This window comes from Acipenser ruthenus, unplaced genomic scaffold, assembly GCF_902713425.1.
Source record: "Acipenser ruthenus unplaced genomic scaffold, fAciRut3.2 maternal haplotype, whole genome shotgun sequence".
Classification (NCBI taxonomy): Eukaryota; Metazoa; Chordata; class Actinopteri; order Acipenseriformes; family Acipenseridae; genus Acipenser; species Acipenser ruthenus.
In genome coordinates this window covers 12501-32881 of record NW_026708337.1, presented here as the reverse complement: position 1 = coordinate 32881, position 20381 = coordinate 12501, and the positions used below count along the sequence as shown (strand labels likewise).

The following is a 20381-nucleotide window of genomic DNA, read 5'->3' as shown; positions in this document are numbered from 1 at the left end:
AGAGCTCCCTATTCACACACAGAGCTCCCTATCCACACACAGAGCTCCCTATCCACACACAGAGCTCCCTATTCACACAGAGCTCCCTATCTACACACAGAGCTCCCTATCCACACACAGAGCTCCCTATCCACACACAGAGAGCTCCCTATCCACACACAGAGCTCCCTATCCACACACACAGAGCTCCCTATCCACACACAGAGAGCTCCCTATTCACACACAGAGCTCCCTATTCACACACACAGCTCCCTATCCAAACACACAGAGCTCCCTATCCACACACAGAGCTCCCTATCCACACACAGAGCTCCCTATTCACACACAGAGAGCTCCCTATCCACACACAGAGCTCCCTATCCACACACAGAGCTCTCTATCCACACACAGAGCTCCCTATTCACACACAGAGCTCCCTATCCAAACACACAGAGCTCCCTATCCACACACACAGAGCTCCCTATCCAAACACACAGAGCTCCCTATCCACACACAGAGCTCCCTATCCACACACAGAGCTCCCTATCCACACACAGAGCTCCCTCTCCACACACAGAGCTCCCTATTCACACACAGAGCTCCCTATCCAAACACAGAGCTCCCTATCCACACACAGAGAGCTCCCTATCCACACACAGAGCTCCCTATTCACACACAGAGCTCCCTATCCACACACACAGAGCTCCCTATCCACACACAGAGCTCCCTATCCACACACACAGAGCTCCCTATCCACACACACAGAGCTCCCTATCCACACACAGAGCTCCCTATTCACACACAGAGCTCCCTATCCACACAGAGCTCCCTATCCACACACAGAGCTCCCTATTCACACACAGAGCTCCCTATCCAAACACAGAGCTCCCTATCCACACACAGAGAGCTCCCTATCCACACACAGAGCTCCCTATTCACACACATAGCTCCCTATCCACACACACAGAGCTCCCTATCCACACACAGAGCTCCCTATCCACACACACAGAGCTCCCTATCCACACACACAGAGCTCCCTATCCACACACAGAGCTCCCTATTCACACACAGAGCTCCCTATCCACACACAGAGCTCCCTATCCACACACAGAGCTCTCTATCCACACACAGAGCTCCCTATCCACACACAGAGAGCTCCCTATCCACACAGAGCTCCCTATTCACACACAGAGCTCCCTATCCACACACAGAGCTCCCGATCCACACAGAGCTCTCTATCCACACACAGAGCCCCCTATTCACACACACAGAGCTCCCTATCCACACACACAGAGCTCCCTATCGACACACAGAGCTCCCTATCCACACAGAGAGCTCCCTATCCACACACACAGAGCTCCCTATCCACACACAGAGCTCCCTATCCACACACAGAGCTCCCTATCCACACACAGAGAGCTCCCTATCCACACACAGAGCTCCCTATCCACACACACAGAGCTCCCTATCCACACACAGAGCTCCCTATTCACACACAGAGCTCCCTATCCACACACAGAGCTCCCTATCCACACACAGAGCTCCCTATCCACACACAGAGCTCCCTATTCACACACAGAGCTCCCTATCCACACACAGAGCTCCCTATCCACACAGAGCTCCCTATTCACACACACAGAGCTCTCTATTACACACAGAGCTCCCTATCCACACACAGAGCTCCCTATCCACACACACAGAGCTCCCTATCCACACACAGAGCTCCCTATTCACACACAGAGCTCCCTATCCACACACAGAGCTCCCTATCCACACACAGAGCTCCCTATTCACACACAGAGCTCACTATTCACACACAGAGCTCCCTATTCACACACAGAGCTCCCTATCCACACACAGAGCTCCCTATCCAGACACGGAGCTCCCTATCCACACACAGAGCTCCCTATTCAAAATCGGTTTTAATAAATGTAAAATACATGAAAAAATAAATTGCTGGTGAAAAAATAAAACTCAACAAAATAAAACTACATTTAAAAAGCTGAGCTCAAACATTTTACCCGCGGTCCGGTTTTCTCCATGTAGCCTTCTTTGAGAAAGTTCCTGGTCAGTTTCGGCATCAACTGAAAGATAAATAAAGAAAATATACTGTTAATAAAGCTAATAAGAGGTGAGAGAATGGATTTTAAAGATGGTCAGCGCTCCTTTAAAGGGAGGGACCAGCGATACTGTTAATAAAGCTATTAAGAGGTGAGAGAATGGATTTTAAAGATGGTCAGCGCTCCTTTAAAGGGAGGGACCAGCGATACTGTTAATAAAGCTAATAAGAGGTGAGAGAATGGATTTTAAAGATGGTCAGCGCTCCTCTAAAGGGAGGGACCAGCGATACTGTTAATAAAGCTAATAAGAGGTGAGAGAATGGATTTTAAAGATGGTCAGCGCTCCTGTAAAGGGAGGGACCAGCGATACTGTTAATAAAGCTAATAAGAGGTGAGAGAATGGATTTTAAAGATGGTCAGCGCTCCTTTAAAGGGAGGGACCAGCGATACTGTTAATAAAGCTAATAAGAGGTGAGAGAATGGATTTTAAAGATGGTCAGCGCTCCTTTAAAGGGAGGGACCAGCGATACTGTTAATAAAGCTAATAAGAGGTGAGAGAATGGATTTTAAAGATGGTCAGCGCTCCTTTAAAGGGAGGGACCAGCGATACTGTTAATAAAGCTAATAAGAGGTGAGAGAATGGATTTTAAAGATGGTCAGCGCTCCTGTAAAGGGAGGGACCAGCGATACTGTTAATAAAGCTAATAAGAGGTGAGAGAATGGATTTTAAAGATGGTCAGCGCTCCTTTAAAGGGAAGGACCAGCGATACTGTTAATAAAGCTAATAAGAGGCAAGAGAATGGATTTTAAAGATGGTCAGCGCTCCTTTAAAGGGAGGGATCAGCGATACTGTTAATAAAGCTAATAAGAGGTGAGAGAATGGATTTTAAAGATGGTCAGCGCTCCTTTAAAGGGAGGGGCCAGCGATACTGTTAATAAAGCTAATAAGAGGTAAGAGAATGGAGAGGATATACTTACTTCTAAATCGCTCGCGCCAGGAAAGGCAACCTGTAAGTACCGAAGCTGAAGAGCCCTGATAGAATTGAACCAGTCAACGATCTCCTGGAGAGAAAAAATATACTTTGCTATTGACAGTGCTATAGCAGGTGAATCAGTCCCATGCTGTGCTATTGACAGTGCTATAGCAGGTGAATCAGCCCCATGCTGTGCCATTGACAGTGCTATAGCAGGTGAATCAGTCCCATGCTGTGCTATTGACAGTGCTATAGCAGGTGAATCAGCCCCATGCTGTGCTATTGACAGTGCTATAGCAGGTGAATCAGTCCCATGCTGTGCTATTGACAGTGCTATAGCAGGTGAATCAGTCCCATGCTGCGCTATTGACAGTGCTATGGCAGGTGAATCAGTCCCATGCTGTGCTATTGACAGTGCTATGGCAGGTGAATCAGTCCCATGCTGTGCTATTGACAGTGCTGTAGCAGGTGAATCAGTCCCATGCTGTGCTATTGACAGTGCTATAGCAGGTGAATCAGTCCCATGCTGTGCTATTGACAGTGCTATAGCAGGTGAATCAGTCCCATGCTGTGTGTTTCAGTCCCATGCTGTGTCAGTGCTGTGTGTTTCAGTCCCATGCTGTGTGTTTCAGTCCCATGCTGTATCAGTGCTGTGTGTTTCAGTCCCATGCTGTGTGTTTCAGTCCCATGCTGTGTCAGTGCTGTTTGTTTCAGTCCCATGCTGTGTCAGTGCTGTGTGTTTCAGTCCCATGCTGTGTCAGTGCTGGGTGTTTCAGTCCCATGCTGTGTGTTTCAGTCCCATGCTGTGTCAGTGCTGTGTGTTTCAGTCCCATGCTGTGTGTTTCAGTCCCATGCTGTGTCAGTGCTGTGTGTTTCAGTCCCATGCTGTATCAGTGCTGTGTGTTTCAATCCCATGCTGTGTCAGTGCTGTGTGTTTCAGTCCCATGCTGTGTGTTTCAGTCCCATGCTGTGTCAGTGCTGTGTGTTTCAGTCCCATGCTGTGTCAGTGCTGTGTGTTTCAGTCCCATGCTGTGTCAGTGCTGTGTGTTTCAGTCCCATGCTGTGTCAGTGCTGGGTGTTTCAGTCCCATGCTGTATCAGTGCTGTGTGTTTCAGTCCCATGCTGTGTGTTTCAGTCCCATGCTGTGTCAGTGCTGTGTGTTTCAGTCCCATGCTGTGTCAGTGCTGTGTGTTTCAGTCCCATGCTGTGTCAGTGCTGTGTGTTTCAGTCCCATGCTGTGTGTTTCAGTCCCATGCTGTGTCAGTGCTGGGTGTTTCAGTCCCATGCTGTATCAGTGCTGTGTGTTTCAGTCCCATGCTGTGTGTTTCAGTCCCATGCTGTATCAGTGCTGTGTGTTTCAGTCCCATGCTGTGTGTTTCAGTCCCATGCTGTATCAGTGCTGTGTGTTTCAATCCCATGCTGTGTCAGTGCTGTGTGTTTCAGTCCCATGCTGTGTCAGTGCTGTGTGTTTCAGTCCCATGCTGTGTCAGTGCTGTGTGTTTCAGTCCCATGCTGTGTCAGTGCTGTGTGTTTCAATCCCATGCTGTGTCAGTGCTGTGTGTTTCAGTCCCATGCTGTGTCAGTGCTGTGTGTTTCAGTCCCATGCTGTGTCAGTGCTGTGTGTTTCAGTCCCATGCTGTATCAGTGCTGTGTGTTTCAGTCCCATGCTGTGTCAGTGCTGTGTGTTTCAGTCCCATGCTTTGTGTTTCAGTCCCATGCTGTGTCAGTGCTGGGTGTTTCAGTCCCATGCTGTATCAGTGCTGTGTGTTTCAGTCCCATGCTGTGTGTTTCAGTCCCATGCTGTGTCAGTGCTGGGTGTTTCAGTCCCATGCTGTATCAGTGCTGTGTGTTTCAGTCCCATGCTGTGTGTTTCAGTCCCATGCTGTGTGTTTCAGTCCCATGCTGTATCAGTGCTGTGTGTTTCAGTCCCATGCTGTGTGTTTCAGTCCCATGCTGTATCAGTGCTGGGTGTTTCAATCCCATGCTGTGTCAGTGCTGTGTGTTTCAGTCCCATGCTGTGTCAGTGCTGTGTGTTTCAGTCCCATGCTGTGTCAGTGCTGTGTGTTTCAGTCCCATGCTGTGTGTTTCAGTCCATGCTGTGTCAGTGCTGTGTGTTTCAGTCCATGCTGTGTCAGTGCTGTGTGTTTCAGTCCCATGCTGTGTCAGTGCTGTGTGTTTCAGTCCCATGCTGTGTGTTTCAGTCCCATGCTGTGTCAGTGCTGTGTGTTTCAGTCCCATGCTGTGTCAGTGCTGTGTGTTTCAGTCCCATGCTGTGTCAGTGCTGTGTGTTTCAGTCCCATGCTGTGTGTTTCAGTCCCATGCTGTGTCAGTGCTGGGTGTTTCAGTCCCATGCTGTATCAGTGCTGTGTGTTTCAGTCCCATGCTGTGTGTTTCAGTCCCATGCTGTGTCAGTGCTGTGTGTTTCAGTCCCATGCTGTGTCAGTGCTGTGTGTTTCAGTCCCATGCTGTGTCAGTGCTGTGTGTTTCAGTCCCATGCTTTGTGTTTCAGTCCCATGCTGTGTCAGTGCTGTGTGTTTCAGTCCCATGCTGTGTCAGTGCTGGGTGTGTGTGTGTGATGCGCACCTTGCTGTTCTCATGGTAGATGAAGATGTTTCTGGTGCTGTAGTCCTTCAGGAAGCTCAGCTGCAGGCCGTTGGGGTTCCCTATCTTGCTCGGCTGGAAGGTGGCGTTCAGGGTGTCCACTTTGATGATGGCTTTGGGCTCCTTGGCCTGAGGGACAGAATGGGAGGAGCTTTCATTGACGCAGAATTGAGAACAAAGCAAAACGACAACGTGGATTTCAATATGAATCACCCTGTATCAATATCACTATTATTATCATCATCATCATCACTATTACAATTATTATCTTCATCATCATCATCATCATCATCACTATTACAATTATCATCATCATCATCACTATTATAATTATTATCAATATCATCATCATCATTATTATCAATAACTATTATCACTATTATCATCATCACTATTATCATCATCATCACCATCATCACTATTAGGGCTTCTGTCTTTCAGGTTTTATTAATTGTATTTTTCGGTGCTTATTTTTAGCTATTTTCAAGTCATTGTGTGTATCATTGTCATTAGCAGCAGTGTGGAGTAGTGGTTAGGGGCTCTGGACTCTTGACCGGAGGGTCGTGGGTTCAATCCCAGGTGGGGGACACTGCTGCTGTACCCTTGAGCAAGGTACTTTACCTAGATTGCTCCATAAATAAATGGGGAATTGTGTGTAAAAATAATGTGATATCTCTATAATGTGATATCTTGTAACAATTGTAAGTCGCCCTGGATAAGGGCGTCTGCTAAGAAATAAATAATAATAATAATAATAATAATAATGATGATGATGATGATGGAGAGGGCGGTGCAGTTTCTGTGTATAGTTATCAGTGCTGTGCTCACATCGTGTCTGTGGAAGTATTTCAGGGTCAGGGTTTATCATGATGATGATGATGATGATGATGATGATGATGGAGAGGGCGGTGCAGTTTCTGTGTATAGTTATCAGTGCTGTGCTCACATCGTGTCTGTGGAAGTATTTCAGGGTCAGGGTTTATCATGATGATGATGATGATGATGATGATGATGATGATGGAGAGGGCGGTGCAGTTTCTGTGTATAGTTATCAGTGCTGTGCTCACATCGTGTCTGTGGAAGTATTTCAGGGTCAGGGTTTATCATGATGATGATGATGATGATGATGATGATGGAGAGGGCAGTGCAGTTTCTGTGTATAGTTATCAGTGCTGTGCTCACATCGTGTCTGTGGAAGTATTTCAGGGTCAGGGTTTATCATGATGATGATGATGATGATGATGATGATGATGGAGAGGGCGGTGCAGTTTCTGTGTATAGTTATCAGTGCTGTGCTCACATCGTGTCTGTGGAAGTATTTCAGGGTCAGGGTTTATCATGATGATGATGATGATGATGATGATGATGGAGAGGGCGGTGCAGTTTCTGTGTATAGTTATCAGTGCTGTGCTCACATCGTGTCTGTGGAAGTATTTCAGGGTCAGGGTTTATCATCATGATGATGATGATGATGATGATGATGATGATGATGGAGAGGGCGGCGCAGTTTCTGTGTATAGTTATCAGTGCTGTGCTCACATCGTGTCTGTGGAAGTATTTCAGGGTCAGGGTTTATCATGATGATGATGATGATGATGATGATGATGATGGAGAGGGCGGTGCAGTTTCTGTGTATAGTTATCAGTGCTGTGCTCACATCGTGTCTGTGGAAGTATTTCAGGGTCAGGGTTTATCATGATGATGATGATGATGATGATGATGATGATGGAGAGGGCGGTGCAGTTTCTGTGTATAGTTATCAGTGCTGTGCTCACATCGTGTCTGTGGAAGTATTTCAGGGTCAGGGTTTATCATGATGATGATGATGATGATGATGGAGAGGGTGATGGAGAGGGCGGTGCAGTTTCTGTGTATAGTTATCAGTGCTGTGCTCACATCGTGTCTGTGGAAGTATTTCAGGGTCAGGGTTTATCATGATGATGATGATGATGATGATGATGATGGAGAGGGCAGTGCAGTTTCTGTGTATAGTTATCAGTGCTGTGCTCACATCGTGTCTGTGGAAGTATTTCAGGGTCAGGGTTTATCATGATGATGATGATGATGATGATGATGATGGAGAGGGCGGTGCAGTTTCTGTGTATAGTTATCAGTGCTGTGCTCACATCGTGTCTGTGGAAGTATTTCAGGGTCAGGGTTTATCATGATGATGATGATGATGATGATGATGATGATGGAGAGGGCGGTGCAGTTTCTGTGTATAGTTATCAGTGCTGTGCTCACATCGTGTCTGTGGAAGTATTTCAGGGTCAGGGTTTATCATGATGATGATGATGATGATGATGGAGAGGGCGGTGCAGTTTCTGTGTATAGTTATCAGTGCTGTGCTCACATCGTGTCTGTGGAAGTATTTCAGGGTCAGGGTTTATCATGATGATGATGATGATGATGATGATGATGGAGAGGGCGGTGCAGTTTCTGTGTATAGTTATCAGTGCTGTGCTCACATCGTGTCTGTGGAAGTATTTCAGGGTCAGGGTTTATCATGATGATGATGATGATGATGATGATGATGATGATGGAGAGGGCAGTGCAGTTTCTGTGTATAGTTATCAGTGCTGTGCTCACATCGTGTCTGTGGTAGTATTTCAGGGTCAGGGTTTATCATGATGATGATGATGATGATGATGATGGAGAGGGCGGTGCAGTTTCTGTGTATAGTTATCAGTGCTGTGCTCACATCGTGTCTGTGGTAGTATTTCAGGGTCAGGGTTTATCATGATGATGATGATGATGATGATGATGATGATGGAGAGGGCGGCGCAGTTTCTGTGTATAGTTATCAGTGCTGTGCTCACATCGTGTCTGTGGAAGTATTTCAGGGTCAGGGTTTATCATGATGATGATGATGATGATGATGATGATGATGGAGAGGGCGGCGCAGTTTCTGTGTATAGTTATCAGTGCTGTGCTCACATCGTGTCTGTGGAAGTATTTCAGGGTCAGGGTTTATCATGATGATGATGATGATGATGATGATGATGATGGAGAGGGCGGTGCAGTTTCTGTGTATAGTTATCAGTGCTGTGCTCACATCGTGTCTGTGGAAGTATTTCAGGGTCAGGGTTTATCATGATGATGATGATGATGATGGAGAGGGTGATGGAGAGGGCGGTGCAGTTTCTGTGTATAGTTATCAGTGCTGTGCTCACATCGTGTCTGTGGAAGTATTTCAGGGTCAGGGTTTATCATGATGATGATGATGATGATGATGATGATGGAGAGGGCGGTGCAGTTTCTGTGTATAGTTATCAGTGCTGTGCTCACATCGTGTCTGTGGAAGTATTTCAGGGTCAGGGTTTATCATGATGATGATGATGATGATGATGATGATGATGATGGAGAGGGCGGCGCAGTTTCTGTGTATAGTTATCAGTGCTGTGCTCACATCGTGTCTGTGGAAGTATTTCAGGGTCAGGGTTTATCATGATGATGATGATGATGATGATGATGATGATGGAGAGGGCGGTGCAGTTTCTGTGTATAGTTATCAGTGCTGTGCTCACATCGTGTCTGTGGTAGTATTTCAGGGTCAGGGTTTATCATGATGATGATGATGATGATGATGATGGAGAGGGCGGTGCAGTTTCTGTGTATAGTTATCAGTGCTGTGCTCACATCGTGTCTGTGGAAGTATTTCAGGGTCAGGGTTTATCATGATGATGATGATGATGATGATGATGATGATGGAGAGGGCGGTGCAGTTTCTGTGTATAGTTATCAGTGCTGTGCTCACATCGTGTCTGTGGAAGTATTTCAGGGTCAGGGTTTATCATGATGATGATGATGATGATGATGATGATGATGGAGAGGGCGGTGCAGTTTCTGTGTATAGTTATCAGTGCTGTGCTCACATCGTGTCTGTGGTAGTATTTCAGGGTCAGGGTTTATCATGATGATGATGATGATGATGATGATGGAGAGGGCGGTGCAGTTTCTGTGTATAGTTATCAGTGCTGTGCTCACATCGTGTCTGTGGAAGTATTTCAGGGTCAGGGTTTATCATGATGATGATGATGATGATGGAGAGGGTGATGGAGAGGGCGGTGCAGTTTCTGTGTATAGTTATCAGTGCTGTGCTCACATCGTGTCTGTGGAAGTATTTCAGGGTCAGGGTTTATCATGATGATGATGATGATGATGATGGAGAGGGTGATGGAGAGGGCGGCGCAGTTTCTGTGTATAGTTATCAGTGCTGTGCTCACATCGTGTCTGTGGAAGTATTTCAGGGTCAGGGTTTATCATGATGATGATGATGATGATGATGATGATGGAGAGGGCGGTGCAGTTTCTGTGTATAGTTATCAGTGCTGTGCTCACATCGTGTCTGTGGAAGTATTTCAGGGTCAGGGTTTATCATGATGATGATGATGATGATGATGATGATGGAGAGGGCGGTGCAGTTTCTGTGTATAGTTATCAGTGCTGTGCTCACATCGTGTCTGTGGAAGTATTTCAGGGTCAGGGTTTATCATGATGATGATGATGATGATGATGATGATGATGGAGAGGGCGGTGCAGTTTCTGTGTATAGTTATCAGTGCTGTGCTCACATCGTGTCTGTGGAAGTATTTCAGGGTCAGGGTTTATCATGATGATGATGATGATGATGATGATGATGGAGAGGGCGGTGCAGTTTCTGTGTATAGTTATCAGTGCTGTGCTCACATCGTGTCTGTGGAAGTATTTCAGGGTCAGGGTTTATCATCATGATGATGATGATGATGATGATGATGATGATGATGATGATGATGATGGAGAGGGCGGTGCAGTTTCTGTGTATAGTTATCAGTGCTGTGCTCACATCGTGTCTGTGGAAGTATTTCAGGGTCAGGGTTTATCATGATGATGATGATGATGATGATGATGATGATGGAGAGGGCGGTGCAGTTTCTGTGTATAGTTATCAGTGCTGTGCTCACATCGTGTCTGTGGAAGTATTTCAGGGTCAGGGTTTATCATGATGATGATGATGATGATGATGATGATGATGATGGAGAGGGCGGTGCAGTTTCTGTGTATAGTTATCAGTGCTGTGCTCACATCGTGTCTGTGGAAGTATTTCAGGGTCAGGGTTTATCATGATGATGATGATGATGATGATGATGATGATGGAGAGGGCGGTGCAGTTTCTGTGTATAGTTATCAGTGCTGTGCTCACATCGTGTCTGTGGAAGTATTTCAGGGTCAGGGTTTATCATGATGATGATGATGATGATGATGATGGAGAGGGCGGTGCAGTTTCTGTGTATAGTTATCAGTGCTGTGCTCACATCGTGTCTGTGGAAGTATTTCAGGGTCAGGGTTTATCATGATGATGATGATGATGATGATGATGATGATGGAGAGGGCGGTGCAGTTTCTGTGTATAGTTATCAGTGCTGTGCTCACATCGTGTCTGTGGAAGTATTTCAGGGTCAGGGTTTATCATGATGATGATGATGATGATGATGATGATGATGGAGAGGGCGGTGCAGTTTCTGTGTATAGTTATCAGTGCTGTGCTCACATCGTGTCTGTGGAAGTATTTCAGGGTCAGGGTTTATCATGATGATGATGATGATGATGATGATGATGATGGAGAGGGCGGCGCAGTTTCTGTGTATAGTTATCAGTGCTGTGCTCACATCGTGTCTGTGGAAGTATTTCAGGGTCAGGGTTTATCATGATGATGATGATGATGATGATGATGATGATGGAGAGGGCGGTGCAGTTTCTGTGTATAGTTATCAGTGCTGTGCTCACATCGTGTCTGTGGAAGTATTTCAGGGTCAGGGTTTATCATGATGATGATGATGATGATGATGATGATGATGGAGAGGGCGGTGCAGTTTCTGTGTATAGTTATCAGTGCTGTGCTCACATCGTGTCTGTGGAAGTATTTCAGGGTCAGGGTTTATCATGATGATGATGATGGAGAGGTTGATGGAGAGGGCGGTGCAGTTTCTGTGTATAGTTATCAGTGCTGTGCTCACATCGTGTCTGTGGAAGTATTTCAGGGTCAGGGTTTATCATGATGATGATGATGATGATGATGGAGAGGGCGGTGCAGTTTCTGTGTATAGTTATCAGTGCTGTGCTCACATCGTGTCTGTGGAAGTATTTCAGGGTCAGGGTTTATCATGATGATGATGATGATGATGGAGAGGGTGATGGAGAGGGCGGTGCAGTTTCTGTGTATAGTTATCAGTGCTGTGCTCACATCGTGTCTGTGGAAGTATTTCAGGGTCAGGGTTTATCATGATGATGATGATGATGATGATGATGATGATGGAGAGGGCGGTGCAGTTTCTGTGTATAGTTATCAGTGCTGTGCTCACATCGTGTCTGTGGAAGTATTTCAGGGTCAGGGTTTATCATGATGATGATGATGATGATGATGATGATGGAGAGGGCAGTGCAGTTTCTGTGTATAGTTATCAGTGCTGTGCTCACATCGTGTCTGTGGAAGTATTTCAGGGTCAGGGTTTATCATGATGATGATGATGATGATGATGGAGAGGGCAGTGCAGTTTCTGTGTATAGTTATCAGTGCTGTGCTCACATCGTGTCTGTGGAAGTATTTCAGGGTCAGGGTTTATCATGATGATGATGATGATGATGATGATGATGATGGAGAGGGCGGTGCAGTTTCTGTGTATAGTTATCAGTGCTGTGCTCACATCGTGTCTGTGGAAGTATTTCAGGGTCAGGGTTTATCATGATGATGATGATGATGATGATGATGATGATGGAGAGGGCGGTGCAGTTTCTGTGTATAGTTATCAGTGCTGTGCTCACATCGTGTCTGTGGAAGTATTTCAGGGTCAGGGTTTATCATGATGATGATGATGATGATGATGATGATGATGGAGAGGGCGGTGCAGTTTCTGTGTATAGTTATCAGTGCTGTGCTCACATCGTGTCTGTGGAAGTATTTCAGGGTCAGGGTTTATCATGATGATGATGATGATGATGATGATGGAGAGGGCGGTGCAGTTTCTGTGTATAGTTATCAGTGCTGTGCTCACATCGTGTCTGTGGAAGTATTTCAGGGTCAGGGTTTATCATGATGATGATGATGATGATGATGATGATGATGGAGAGGGCGGTGCAGTTTCTGTGTATAGTTATCAGTGCTGTGCTCACATCGTGTCTGTGGAAGTATTTCAGGGTCAGGGTTTATCATGATGATGATGATGATGATGATGATGATGATGGAGAGGGCGGTGCAGTTTCTGTGTATAGTTATCAGTGCTGTGCTCACATCGTGTCTGTGGAAGTATTTCAGGGTCAGGGTTTATCATGATGATGATGATGATGATGATGATGATGGAGAGGGCGGTGCAGTTTCTGTGTATAGTTATCAGTGCTGTGCTCACATCGTGTCTGTGGAAGTATTTCAGGGTCAGGGTTTATCATGATGATGATGATGATGATGATGATGGAGAGGGCGGTGCAGTTTCTGTGTATAGTTATCAGTGCTGTGCTCACATCGTGTCTGTGGAAGTATTTCAGGGTCAGGGTTTATCATGATGATGATGATGATGATGATGATGATGATGATGGAGAGGGCGGTGCAGTTTCTGTGTATAGTTATCAGTGCTGTGCTCACATCGTGTCTGTGGAAGTATTTCAGGGTCAGGGTTTATCATGATGATGATGATGATGATGATGATGGAGAGGGCGGTGCAGTTTCTGTGTATAGTTATCAGTGCTGTGCTCACATCGTGTCTGTGGAAGTATTTCAGGGTCAGGGTTTATCATCATGATGATGATGATGATGATGATGATGATGATGATGGAGAGGGCGGTGCAGTTTCTGTGTATAGTTATCAGTGCTGTGCTCACATCGTGTCTGTGGAAGTATTTCAGGGTCAGGGTTTATCATGATGATGATGATGATGATGATGATGATGGAGAGGGCGGTGCAGTTTCTGTGTATAGTTATCAGTGCTGTGCTCACATCGTGTCTGTGGAAGTATTTCAGGGTCAGGGTTTATCATGATGATGATGATGATGATGATGATGGAGAGGGCGGTGCAGTTTCTGTGTATAGTTATCAGTGCTGTGCTCACATCGTGTCTGTGGAAGTATTTCAGGGTCAGGGTTTATCATGATGATGATGATGATGATGATGATGATGGAGAGGGCGGTGCAGTTTCTGTGTATAGTTATCAGTGCTGTGCTCACATCGTGTCTGTGGAAGTATTTCAGGGTCAGGGTTTATCATGATGATGATGATGATGATGATGATGATGATGGAGAGGGCGGTGCAGTTTCTGTGTATAGTTATCAGTGCTGTGCTCACATCGTGTCTGTGGAAGTATTTCAGGGTCAGGGTTTATCATGATGATGATGATGATGATGATGATGGAGAGGGCGGTGCAGTTTCTGTGTATAGTTATCAGTGCTGTGCTCACATCGTGTCTGTGGAAGTATTTCAGGGTCAGGGTTTATCATGATGATGATGATGATGATGATGATGATGATGATGGAGAGGGCGGTGCAGTTTCTGTGTATAGTTATCAGTGCTGTGCTCACATCGTGTCTGTGGAAGTATTTCAGGGTCAGGGTTTATCATGATGATGATGATGATGATGATGATGATGATGGAGAGGGCGGTGCAGTTTCTGTGTATAGTTATCAGTGCTGTGCTCACATCGTGTCTGTGGAAGTATTTCAGGGTCAGGGTTTATCATGATGATGATGATGATGATGATGGAGAGGGCAGTGCAGTTTCTGTGTATAGTTATCAGTGCTGTGCTCACATCGTGTCTGTGGAAGTATTTCAGGGTCAGGGTTTATCATCATGATGATGATGATGATGATGATGATGATGATGGAGAGGGCGGTGCAGTTTCTGTGTATAGTTATCAGTGCTGTGCTCACATCGTGTCTGTGGAAGTATTTCAGGGTCAGGGTTTATCATGATGATGATGATGATGATGATGATGATGATGGAGAGGGCGGTGCAGTTTCTGTGTATAGTTATCAGTGCTGTGCTCACATCGTGTCTGTGGAAGTATTTCAGGGTCAGGGTTTATCATGATGATGATGATGATGATGATGATGATGGAGAGGGCGGTGCAGTTTCTGTGTATAGTTATCAGTGCTGTGCTCACATCGTGTCTGTGGAAGTATTTCAGGGTCAGGGTTTATCATGATGATGATGATGATGATGATGATGATGGAGAGGGCGGTGCAGTTTCTGTGTATAGTTATCAGTGCTGTGCTCACATCGTGTCTGTGGAAGTTTTTCAGGGTCAGGGTTTATCATGATGATGATGATGATGATGATGATGGAGAGGGCGGTGCAGTTTCTGTGTATAGTTATCAGTGCTGTGCTCACATCGTGTCTGTGGAAGTATTTCAGGGTCAGGGTTTATCATGATGATGATGATGATGATGATGATGATGGAGAGGGCGGTGCAGTTTCTGTGTATAGTTATCAGTGCTGTGCTCACATCGTGTCTGTGGAAGTATTTCAGGGTCAGGGTTTATCATGATGATGATGATGATGATGATGATGATGATGGAGAGGGCGGTGCAGTTTCTGTGTATAGTTATCAGTGCTGTGCTCACATCGTGTCTGTGGAAGTATTTCAGGGTCAGGGTTTATCATGATGATGATGATGATGATGATGATGATGATGGAGAGGGCGGTGCAGTTTCTGTGTATAGTTATCAGTGCTGTGCTCACATCGTGTCTGTGGAAGTATTTCAGGGTCAGGGTTTATCATGATGATGATGATGATGATGGAGAGGGTGATGGAGAGGGCGGTGCAGTTTCTGTGTATAGTTATCAGTGCTGTGCTCACATCGTGTCTGTGGAAGTATTTCAGGGTCCCGTCTCTGTCGGACAGCACGAATTTCCTGTGCAGGAACTGCCCGTTGTCCCGTCCTCTCTTCCACAGCAGCCCCTCTCTGGAGCCTGGGACACAGGGATAGACACAGAGGCACACTCAGTAAACAGGGATCCGAGTTCAACTTCATCCTGTAGCTTTTACCGCTAAGCCAGCTCTTTTATGTAAGGTGTGTACTTGAAATAAAACCAGTACATCAACATTCAGGGCTGGGAATCCGACTCACGTTCCACAGCAGTGTGATCCAGTCCTGGTTTCACTAGGAGTTTAATAATAAGACACACCTGAGCTTGTTAGCTAGACACACTGGGGGCTGATCAAGCTGGTAGCAGTAAAACCTGGAATGGATCACACTGCTGTGCAGCGGGAGTCTGATTCCCAGCCCTGATCTCTCTGTCTAAATATCCCACAGTTCCCACCAATATCCTGTAGCTCTCTTCACTATAAAATCAGCTACAAACCTCCTTCAACCAAAGTCTATCTACAGGGCTGGGAATCAGACTCCCGCTGCACAGCAGTGTGATCCAGTCCTGGTTTCACTAGGAGTTTAATAATAAGACACACCTGAGCTTGTTAGCTAGACACACTGGGGGCTGATCAAGCTGGTAGCAGTAAAACCTGGACTGGATTACACTGTGTGACTCTTCATTTCTATACAGCTCCCAGCATGCCTCAGCACCCGCGGCCATGGCGAGGGATGCTGGGAGCTGTAGTTCTTTAACTGCAATGCGCTGGGCTCTGCTGTATTACCTTGTTTGCTCAGTCTGTGTTGCTTTGACTCTGAGTTCAGAATCCTCACTTCAGTTCTAGCTGCGCTGCTGTAGTTATTGTACGGTGAATCGATACAGCCCTGGCTAGGACTACAGCTCCCAGCATGCCTCCGCACCCGCAGCCATGGTGAGGGATGCTGGGAGCTGTAGTTCTTTAACTGCAATGCGCTGGGCTGGGCTGTAGCTAGCTTAGCAAGTCGCACCCCCTTCTAGTTCGGTTGCCACTGGATCCAGACTGAAAGAAAGGTTTGAAACCGCCGAAACGATCCGTCTTTTGAAAGGTTCTTCTCTCTCTCTCTCACCTTTCTCGTAGGGCAGGTCCTCCCCTCCTCCTGCAGTGAACTCCTCTCGTTCGTACTTCGCTCGAATCCACTGCTCTTTCAAAACCCTGCAATGAAGCCACGCCAGTCAAGAGCTCCATCAATTTTGTTTTTGTATTCCACACGTGTGTGTGTGTGTGTGTGTGTCAGTGTGTGTGTGTGTGTGTGTCAGTGTGTGTGTGTATCTGTGTGTCTCTGTGTGTGTGTGTGTGTGTGTGTGTCTCTGTGTGTGTGTCTCTGTGTGTGTGTGTGTGTGTGTGTGTGTCAGTGTGTGTGTGTATCTGTGTGTCTCTGTGTGTGTGTGTGTGTGTGTGTCTCTGTGTGTGTGTCTCTGTGTGTGTGTGTGTGTGTCAGTGTGTGTGTGTCTCTGTGTGTGTGTCTCTGTGTGTGTGTGTGTGTGTCAGTGTGTGTGTGTGTGTGTGTGTGTGTCTATCTGTGTGTCTCTGTGTGTGTGTGTGTGTGTGTATATCTGTGTCTCTGTGTGTGTGTGTCTGTGTGTCTCTGTGTGTGTGTGTCTGTGTGTCTCAGAGTGTGTGTGTATCTCTGTATATATGTGTGTATCTGTGTCTCAGTGTGTGTGTTTCTCTGTGTGTGTGTGTCTGTGTGTGTGTCTCTGTATCTGTGTCTCTATGTGTGTGTGTGTATATCTGTGTCTCTGTGTGTGTGTCTCTGTGTGTGTGTGTATCTGTGTCTGTGTGTCTCTGTGTGTGTGTGTCTGTGTGTCTCTGTGTGTGTGTCAGTGTGTGTGTGTATCTCTGTATATATGTGTGTATCTGTGTCTCAGTGTGTGTGTTTCTCTGTGTGTGTGTGTCTCTGTGTGTGTGTCTCTTTGTGTGTGTCTGTCTCTGTGTGTGTGTCTCTGTCTGTGTGGGTGTGTGTGTCTGTCTGTGTGTGAGTGTGTGTATGTGTGTCTCTGTGTGTTTGTCTCTGTGTGTGTCTCTGTGTCTCTGTGTGTGTGTCTCTGTCTCTGTGTGTGTGTCTCTGTCTGTGTGTGTGTGTCTCTGTCTGTGTGTGTGTCTGTGTATCTGTGTCTCGTGTGTGTGTCTCTCTGTGTGCGTCTCTGTCTGCGTCTCTGTCTGTGTGTGTGTGTCTCTTTGTCTCTGTGTGTGTGTCTGTCTGTGAGTGTGTGTGTGTGTGTGTGTGTGTGTGTGTGTGTGTGTGTCTCTGTGTGTGTCTCTCTGTGTGTGTGTGTGAGAGTGTGTGTATGTGTGTGTGTCTCTGTGTGTGTCTCTGTGTGTGTGTGTGTGTGTGTGTGTGTGTGTGTGTGTCTCTGTGTCTCTGTGTCTCTGTGTCCCCACCTCCACTCGAGGTCCGCTCTCTAGGGCCACCGTGGCAATTTCTCTATTACCACAAATGCTTGAACGAAGATGCTTGAAGGAACACTTGAAAAAGAAACTGCAGTATCCGAATGCTACCACTAGATGTCACTGCCGTGCTACTGAAGTACCGTCTGCCCGGAATACGACAACCCAGACGGATATGCAAAGTCATACTGAGCAGACAGCAAGGAATTCATCAACCAGACGATGACAAACTGAAAATAAAAAAGTTCTTTCTTTTTACTTACTGGCAGTCCTTTTGCGTCGGTCTGTAGTAATACACTGGAACCTCAGCTTCGTATTTTGCACAGACCGCAGTATTGCCATTTTCAGCCATGAACTTAAAAACACAACCACAAAAATAAAAACAGGTTACTGTCGCGATCTGATCGTCTCTTTCCAAGCTCCGCAGCGGATGTGAGCTACCGCCCCCTGCTGGACAAAGGCCAGCCCTGCAGGCATCTGTTTTAATCCCTCCCGACCAGTAGGGGCCGCTGTAGCGCGGTGAGGGGACTCGGTAGGTTTTGCCTCCATGACCCAGCGCCAGAGCCAATGCTCCCTTTAAAGGAGCGTTGACCATCTTTAAAATCCATTCTCTCACCTCTTATTAGCTTTATTAACAGTATCGCTGGTCCCTCCCTTTAAAGGAGCGCTGACCATCTTTAAAATCCATTCTCTCACCTCTTATTAGCTTTATTAACAGTATCGCTGGTCCCTCCCTTTACAGGAGCGTTGACCATCTTTAAAATCCATTCTCTCACCTCTTATTAGCTTTATTAACAGTATCGCTGGTCCCTCCCTTTAAAGGAGCGCTGACCATCTTTAAAATCCATTCTCTCACCTCTTATTAGCTTTATTAACAGTATCGCTGGTCCCTCCCTTTAAAGGAGCGCTGACCATCTTTAAAATCCATTCTCTCACCTCTTATTAGCTTTATTAACAGTATCACTGGCCCCTCCCTTTATTAAATGAATACAGTTTTACCTCGATCTCTGAGTCCTCCCATCGCGCGAGGGTTAAAGATTTCACTTTACTCAGTTTGGGAATGTTCCGATGGATTCCAGAACAGGTGAGACAGACGAAAATTCCCAAGGAACACGAAGCCCATTCCGGATCTGGGAATCGGGGAAAACATTCAGGAAAGTGCTTTACAATGCTTCCCTATGCTTTACCACACCTCTCTGTGCTTTACAATGCTTCCCTATGCTTTACCAGACCTCTCTGTGCTTTACAATGCTTCCCTATGCTTTACCACACCTCTCTGTGCTTTACAATGCTTCCCTATGCTTTACCAGACGTCTCTGTGCTTTACAATGCTTCACTATGCTTTACCTGTTCTCTTCCCTTTCATTATAAAGCTGCTCTCTCCTCCAGAAGCAGTTCATAACATTTAGGTGGATCTGCTGCTATCTATCCCAGTATTTTTGACTCTTCAAATACAGTCAGTTCACAAGGAGAAGGCATTGCATCCTAGTGGCGCTATCATGAGAGATGGTTTTTATTACACACCTTTATTGGCACTCAAAGTCAATGATTCATCTAAACGCATTCCAACGACTGGAACTGCCTCAGTTTGCCCAGGAGTGTATTACAATTACCAGTCTAGTGATCTCAATGTAATTCAATCCAGTCCAGTCTAGTCTAGTGATCTCAATGTAATTCAATCCAGTCTAGTCTAGTGATCTCAATGTAATTCAATCCAGTCCAGTCTAGTCTAGTGATCTCAATGTAATTCAATCCAGTCTAGTCTAGTGATCTCAATGTAATTCAATCCAGTCCAGTCTAGTGCTCTCAATGTAATTCAATCCAGTCTAGTCTAGTGATCTCAATGTAATTCAATGCAGTCTAGTCTAGTGATCTCAATGTAATTCAATCCAGTCTAGTCTAGTGATCTCAATGTAATTCAATGCAGTCCAGTCTAGTGCTCTCAATGTAATTCAATCCAGTCTAGTCTAGTGATCTCAATGTAATTCAATCCAGTCTAGTCTAGTGATCTCAAGCAATGCTAATCTTTCTTGGAAAAGCTTTTTCTCATTCTGCAATGAAAACACATTGCTTCCCCTTTGTTGTTCCTCACTTAAAATGGCAAAAGCGTGACATGGCATTCTCTAGCAATTCTTAAACGCTTTCCAAACACATTCCGTTCCTCTTTTTGTAGCTGACATAACCCTCCCTCCAGTCCAGGGCAGGCTTGAGGCACGGAGACTGAACTGCTCCCTCCCTCCCTCCCTCATCCCCCCTAAGAGAAAGGGGGCTCCCTCCAGTCCAGGGCAGGCTTGAGGCACGGAGACTGAACTGCACCCTCCCTCACCCTCCTAAGAGAAAGGGGGCTCCCTCCAGTCCAGGGCAGGCTTGAGGCACGGAGACTGAACTGCACCCTCCCTCACCCTCCTAAGAGAAAGGGGGCTCCCTCCAGTCCAGGGCAGGCTCGAGGCACGGAGACTGAACTGCTCCCTCCCTCCCTCACCCCCCTAAGAGAAAGGGGGCTCCCT

The 20381-nt window shown here is 46.2% G+C and overlaps 1 protein-coding gene across 1 annotated transcript in view; it reads right to left on the bottom strand.

Annotated features, from left to right (window-relative positions):
* Positions 1-20381, bottom strand: part of LOC131731645 (arf-GAP with dual PH domain-containing protein 1-like) — a 30703-nt gene that overhangs the window by 7221 nt on the left and 3101 nt on the right. Inside the window, exons 2-8 of the mRNA XM_059020889.1 lie at positions 18874-19004; positions 18138-18229; positions 16553-16638; positions 15436-15548; positions 5597-5743; positions 3018-3101; positions 2001-2063 (exon numbers count right to left, since the gene is read on the bottom strand). Coding sequence (XP_058876872.1) covers positions 2001-2063; positions 3018-3101; positions 5597-5743; positions 15436-15548; positions 16553-16638; positions 18138-18229; positions 18874-19004 — 716 coding nt within the window. The remainder of the gene's footprint in view (positions 1-2000; positions 2064-3017; positions 3102-5596; positions 5744-15435; positions 15549-16552; positions 16639-18137; positions 18230-18873; positions 19005-20381) is intronic.